Below are 6,475 nucleotides of genomic sequence, written 5' to 3' on the forward strand. Positions count from 1 at the left end.
TCTGAACTTTAAGTTGTGTTCCTCAAATTTTAATTTGAACACCCACTTATTCTTCAAAGCTCTCATGCCATTAGGTAATTTCACCAACTCATAAGTGTGGTTCTCATGCAGAGATTTCATCCTATCTTGCATGACTTTAATCCATTGATCCTTATGTTTATATTCCATGGCCTCCTCATAACGTTCAGGTCCCCCCCTCCCTATCAGTGAGTAACACATACTCATTAGGAGGATAATGAGAAGAAGGAATACACTGTCTTGTAGACCTTCTTAGTGGAGCATTTGACTCATCCACATCTTCTTGAAATAGAGCATCATCAACAGCAACATCATTGTCATTATCAACATCCGCTTATTGATTTTGAACATGATTCTGGGCGTCACCATGATTTTATATCCCACCAACAATATACATACTTGAATGAGTAAATTGATCAAGACTAACCACATAATCAGAACTTGAAGATTCTGGCTTTACTGCTTTGTCAATATATTCAATGGTTTGATTCTTTATGAATACAATATCACGAATTCTTACAAGCTTCTTCTCGACTGGATTATATAGCCTGTAATCAAACTCATCAAGGCCATAACCAATGAAGATGCACTACCTTATTTTGACATCTAACTTTGAACTCTTATCTTTAGGCACATGTACAAAAGCTTTGTAACCAAATACTCTCAAATGGTCATAGAAAACATCTTTCCCATACCAAACTTTATTTGGTGCATCACTTTGCAAAGAAAAATTAAGAGATAGGTTAATAACATATGCAGCGGTCAATAATGCCTCACCCCAAAAGGAGTTTGGCAACTTTGCTTCAGAAAGCAAACATCTGACTCTTTCCATCAAGGTCATGTTCATTCTTTCCGCCAAACTATTAAGTTGGGGAGTTTTAGGAGGGGTTTTCTGGTGTCTGATACCTTGTTGCTTGCAGTATTCGTCAAATGGTCCACAATATTCACCACTATTATCAGTACGAATACACTTCAGCTTCTTCCCTATTTCTCTTTCAACGGGAGCCTGAAACTGCTTAAAGACACCCAACACTTGGTCTTTCATCTTCAAGACATAGACCTAAAGTTTTCTTGAGAAATTATCAATAAAACTTACAAAGTAAAGCGCACCACCCAAAGTCCTTGTCTTCATTGGACCACATAAATCTGAATGCATAAGCTCAAGCAACTCTATCTTTCTTGAAGGAGGATGAGATTTGAAAGAAACTCTGTTTTGTTTTCCAGCCAAATAGTGCTCACATTTTTCTAATTTTGCACTTTTAAAATCTAACAGTAATTTCTTCTTGGCTAGAACATTAAGTCCTTTCTCGCTAATGTGGATAAGCCTCTTATGCCATAATGTTGAAGAGCTAGCACTTTCAACTGCATTCACCATGTTAGCATAAGTAAAAATCGTAGTCCCGTATAGACCATGACATTTGTCTCCACCAGCCATAACCAAAGAACCCTTAATGAGTTTTCATTTTCCACCACCATTAGTACTAACATATCCCTCATCATCCAGCACACCAATAGAAATCAAGTGTAAGCGAACATTGGGTGCATGTTTTACATTATTTAAAACTAGTTTAGATCCAGTACTAGTTTTCAAACAAATTGTACTAATACCAACCACCTTAGAAATGGTCTCATTTCCTATACTCAAGGTTTTAAAGTCACCTGGAATATAAGAGAGAAAAAAATCCTTCCTTGATGTCACATGAGATGCAGCACCAGAATCCACAACTCAGCTTGACTCATCATAAGCAATATTTATTAGATTTGCATCAAGGACAGTAACAAGATCTTCGGTGGTAATGGTGGCTACGCAATTTTCATTGTTGTCTTCTTATTTTTTCCTCCTTGTCTCTTTTCTCCTTCTTCAACTTTCAGCAAAATTTCTTTGTGTGTCCTTTTAATCAACAATGATAACACTCAATATATCTTTAAATTTGCCTATGGATTTGCATCTATGATGTTCTCCATTTTGAGCACCATAATTCTTGCTTCTTCCCCAAGCGCCAGTCACCAAGACATCAGACGAAGAGGAACCTTGAGACTTTCATCTCATCTCTTCATTAAGAACGTTGCTCTTGGAAAAATCCATAGAGATCACCCCATCGGGAGCAGAATTTGATCATGAAGTTCTAAATGTTTCCTAAGAGTCTAGTAGGGAACCAAGTAGAAGCAAGCCTTGAATTTCTTCATCAAACTTAATGCCCATAGCAAATAACTGATTAATAATCCCCTGAAAGTTATTCAGGTGATCTGTCATCAGAGAACCATCATGGTATTTTAACCCCAGCATTTGTTTTATCAAAAACATCTTATTATTTTCAGTCTTTCGAGCATACAAACTTTCAAGATGCTCCCATAGGGACCGAGTATATGTCTCTCCAGAAATATGGTTCAACACATTATCGTCAACCTACTGCTTGATAAAATCGCAAATCTATCTGTGCAACAAGTTCCACTTTTCATCGGTTTTATTTTCAGATTTTATAGTGTCAAAAACTGGCTGATAAAAATTCTTGACATAAAGCAGATCTTCCATTTTTCCCTTCCAAATTGCATAATTAACGCCATTTAAAGTGACCATTCTACTTGTGCTGGCTTCAACCGTGGCTCTGATACCAGTTTGTAGGGTAAACGCGGAATAACAACAAAAGTGTTTGTGGCAAAATAATAGGAAAAATAAACGAATATAATGACACCAAGGATTTTACGCGGAAACCCTTTTAAATAAGAGAAAAACCATGGACCAAGAGGAGCAACTGATATTACTATAGTAAAAAAATTTTATACTGTAGTCACAAGTACAACACTCAAAGTGACTACTACCCATTCAAAAGAAATAACTCTCTTTTGAGTCCACTTTACTAAAATATTGTTCACTCTAAATTTTTTCTTCACTGACTATTTTTATTAATTTGTGGAATACCTCACTACTCTCTATATTATTTTGCTCTCTGTTTTGATTTGTTCAAGTGAACTAAAGTTGCCTCTATTTATAGGCAGTGAAAAGTATTATTCTGATGTCATTGATGACATATAAAAAATTGCAATGTCAAACATTGCAGCTCAATGGCTGATTTGCTACTGCCACCCTTTGGAAAACAATAGTCATGCCATGAATTTTCAAAGGTATTAAGGGGCTGGACCCCACAATATCAACCTTTTAAGGACTTGTCTGGGACCCTGAGTCCTGAACTATCCAAAATATATTGCTTCGTTTTAGCTGAGTTAGTGAATATGAAATGAATTTTGGCCTTAGGTGAGGTGGATTTTGAATGGGCTGCACTTGGTTATTGGCAAGGTCTGCATTTACTTGTTTCCAAAATGTGAAAATTCATATGACAATTGTGAAGAATTTTTTTGTAATGATATTATACATGATGATAGTTTGCTCATTAAACAACATTTGGAAGATTACACACTGTCTTCTGCGAGAAAATATTTACGCCACGTAGCCCAGTATCTTTCCATTTCTTCAAAATATTAAATTATTAAAGTTGTTGATGCAAATTCGATGCTATTCTCTGAAAAGAAAAAACTGCAAATTCAAAACCTCTGAAATTATTATTGGAATTTACGTTTTCTAACTAAGATACTAAATTCAGTTGTATGTCTCACATTGCAAAAACAAATCAAGGTAAAGTGCTGCTTAAATTCCTATAACAGCTTTGTACCGTATTCGGGATATGCTTTCACTAAAATGGAGTTACAATATGTGAAATTGCCATTGCTAATATTGATTTTGTGATTTCTGATCACACGATAAAATTGTTATACCTAATAGTTCTGGAAAACAAACTTACAACTTTAGAATTTTTGTTATATAAATAACATATCTAAAGTATATATTCAAAGAACAATGGAAATAAATAAAAGTCATCCATAAGTAGATAATATATTTAAGTAGAAAAATTCAACTTGATGTTTCCTAAGTACTAGTGTATTTCACAATAAACCAAAGTTCTAATGTAATTTTGCCTATTCATTTTCTCCCAAGTTAAATAGTTATTCTGTCGCACCTACCGAGGATCTAACAATGTGATTGTGAATTCATTTTTTGAACTGCTTGTCTGTGATCCTGATTTTGCTTCATCAAATAGATTTCGCTCTGTTAAAAATCCAGGTTCTTTTGCTTTTGGCAGTGGGCTCTCGTTAGTCAACATCTGAACCACAGAAAACATGCTTGGTCTATCATCAGGATGTTGTTGGAAGCATAATAAACCCACTTGGATTGACCTTAAAACTTGAGAAATAATATTGCAAGAATCAGCTAGATGCTCATCAGCTAGTTCCAAGGACCTATCCTCTTTGTAAAGCTTCCATGCCTGTTTGAGTTTAGTTAGATACTTTGAATCATGGAAAATTCTATTTTTATCAAGAAAAAAAGGAGTTGTGTGTAATACAGGTTATGCAGTCATTACGTGATCGAGAAGGTTAAGGTTGTGATCTTGATGGACAAATCCTCTATTTCTCTTGCCACTCACAATCTCTAACACCAATACGCCAAAGCTAAACGCATCTGATTTTACTGAGAAGGTCCCATCTATTGCATATTCTGGAGACATGTAGCCACTGTGCCAACAAAACAACACCAAGTTAGTTAAAGAAGCAAAATGTCATATGAGAGTACATCGTATGATATTAGAGATCCTTACTGTGTCCCAACCACATTGCGTATTGTTGCTCCCATGTCATTTCCTGCAACACTTCTAGCTATGCCAAAATCTGATATCTTAGGATTCATATCTGTATCTAGCAAAATATTTCTTGCTTTAAGGTCTCTATGGATAATTCGTAGTCGAGAATCTTGATGAAGATATAATAACCCACGAGCAATTCTGTTTATGATGTCAAACCGCTTTGGCCAATCAAGTAATTTGCTCTTTGTTTTATCTACAAAGTAAGTTTTCTTGTTAGCAGCTACATTCATGTTTTGACTAATAGATCATAGTATTACTCATTTTATCTTGTGTAAGTAGGTCTCCTTGAATGCAGCAACCCAAAAGTGGCACAAGATTTCGGTGCTGAAGCTTGGCAATATAGATAACCTCGTTCTTGTATTAATCAAGTCCTTGCATGGAAGTCCTTGACTGTCTCTTTACAGCAATTTCTTGTCCCTCTTCCAGCACTCCCTAGAAATGGAAAACGTATAACATGAGAACATATATTTTACAAAGACGAGAATATTGCAGAATGGAATAATTCTCTAGCACTCTGATCTTGAGCATAAACTAGTTACTGTTCCAACAAATTTGCTCTGTATACCTTGTAAACAGGTCCAAATCCACCCTCTCCAATCTTGTTGTTGAACGAAAAGTTATTTGTGGCTCTTGTTATTGTTGAAAATGGGAATAGTGGCAGCTCAATATCTTCACTGAGTTTCAGTTTCTTCTTTTTCCGTTTGTACCGCAACAAAATCAGGATCAACAGAATCGTTGCCATTAACAATGTGAAACTCACTGCGAGTATCTTTGCCTTCTTTCTTGTTGAACCTGCCTCAGATTCTACAATCAATGTTTTGAGTCAGGTACTGTAAATCAAGACAGGCCTCTAACTTTGCATAGTACTTACCTTGCTCTGAAGGATCCATCTTGATGTAAATGTCTTGTCCTCTTTCAGACAGCTTTCTGCTGTCAATTAATTCCCCATACCATAATAAGCAACCTTTGTCGCCATTGCTTATATCCAGACTTGAATAAGCTGTACAGGAGCAATTCCCGGAGCATACTTGCCTACACTCGTCTAGAGTCATCGTTTTATTGTACCGAGAGTGGTTAGTATCTGGCAACTTGATTCCAGAATATCGTAGAAATACATGTTCCTTGTTGCAATCTAAGGGTGTCCTCCGAACACACCCTTCTGTCCAATCTCCCTTTTCCCATTGTTGTGGATATTATAGGTACAAACTTCTCCAAACATCCACAAATAGGTTCACTATCTATGTCACAGCTCCCATACACACCACACAAGCTATATGTAACACAAGTGTCAGTAGGTAACTTGTAGTGAACATTCCATCTCTTTGTCTGATCCACCCACATGAAGCGTTGTATATCACCATTGCTACTCAGGACTATTCTTGATAAAACTGAGTGTTATTAATGAGAGAAAAAATATAGTAAAGCCCATCCTTATTAAAAATAAATTGAAATGTATAAAGTTGTTTTGTGTTAGTAGTGGTATGGGTGCTTGATAAAGAAATGGACCTTGGGCCTAACTCAAACCCTTTAACCCACCGATGTGGGATTCCAACACCCCCGCACGCCCAGGACTGGACATCTAGAGCGTGGCCCAACATCGGAAACAATAAATTGGATGGGTCTGGCTCTGATACCATGATAAAGAAATGGACCTTGGGCCTAACTCAACCTCAAAAGCTAACGTAACTTTCCGAAATAAGTGGACTAGTAACGTTGAAAAACATATGTTACTTGGGGCTTTGACCTATAGGTGACAAAAATCT

General features: G+C 36.3%; 1 protein-coding gene across 1 annotated transcript; it reads right to left on the bottom strand.

Moving 5' to 3' along the window:
• Nucleotides 1-3,098: 3,098 nt before the first annotated feature.
• On the bottom strand, nucleotides 3,099-5,012 carry LOC107868637 (G-type lectin S-receptor-like serine/threonine-protein kinase At4g27290). The gene is made up of 3 exons (XM_047403644.1): nucleotides 4,668-5,012; nucleotides 4,434-4,584; nucleotides 3,099-4,337 (listed from the first exon to the last, which is right to left on the bottom strand). Exons 1-3 carry the CDS (start codon nucleotides 4,940-4,942, stop codon nucleotides 4,032-4,034), a joined length of 732 nt encoding a protein of 243 aa, XP_047259600.1. The 5' UTR covers nucleotides 4,943-5,012; the 3' UTR covers nucleotides 3,099-4,031.
• Nucleotides 5,013-6,475: the final 1,463 nt, after the last annotated feature.

This window comes from Capsicum annuum, unplaced genomic scaffold, assembly GCF_002878395.1.
Source record: "Capsicum annuum cultivar UCD-10X-F1 unplaced genomic scaffold, UCD10Xv1.1 ctg4594, whole genome shotgun sequence".
NCBI lineage: Eukaryota > Viridiplantae > Streptophyta > Magnoliopsida > Solanales > Solanaceae > Capsicum > Capsicum annuum.

Bases quoted from the DNA above. Each gene is read 5' to 3' on its own strand.
- LOC107868637 (XM_047403644.1), bottom strand. From the start codon at position 4,942: ATGAATGTAGCTGCTAACAAGAAAACTTACTTTGTAGATAAAACAAAG. The intron at 4,585-4,667 runs GTAAGGATCTCT...TTGTTGGCACAG, and splicing joins CGCAATGTGGTTGGGACACA to TGGCTACATGTCTCCAGAAT. The intron at 4,338-4,433 runs GTAATGACTGCA...AAACTCAAACAG, and splicing joins ACCTTAACCTTCTCGATCAC to GCATGGAAGCTTTACAAAGA.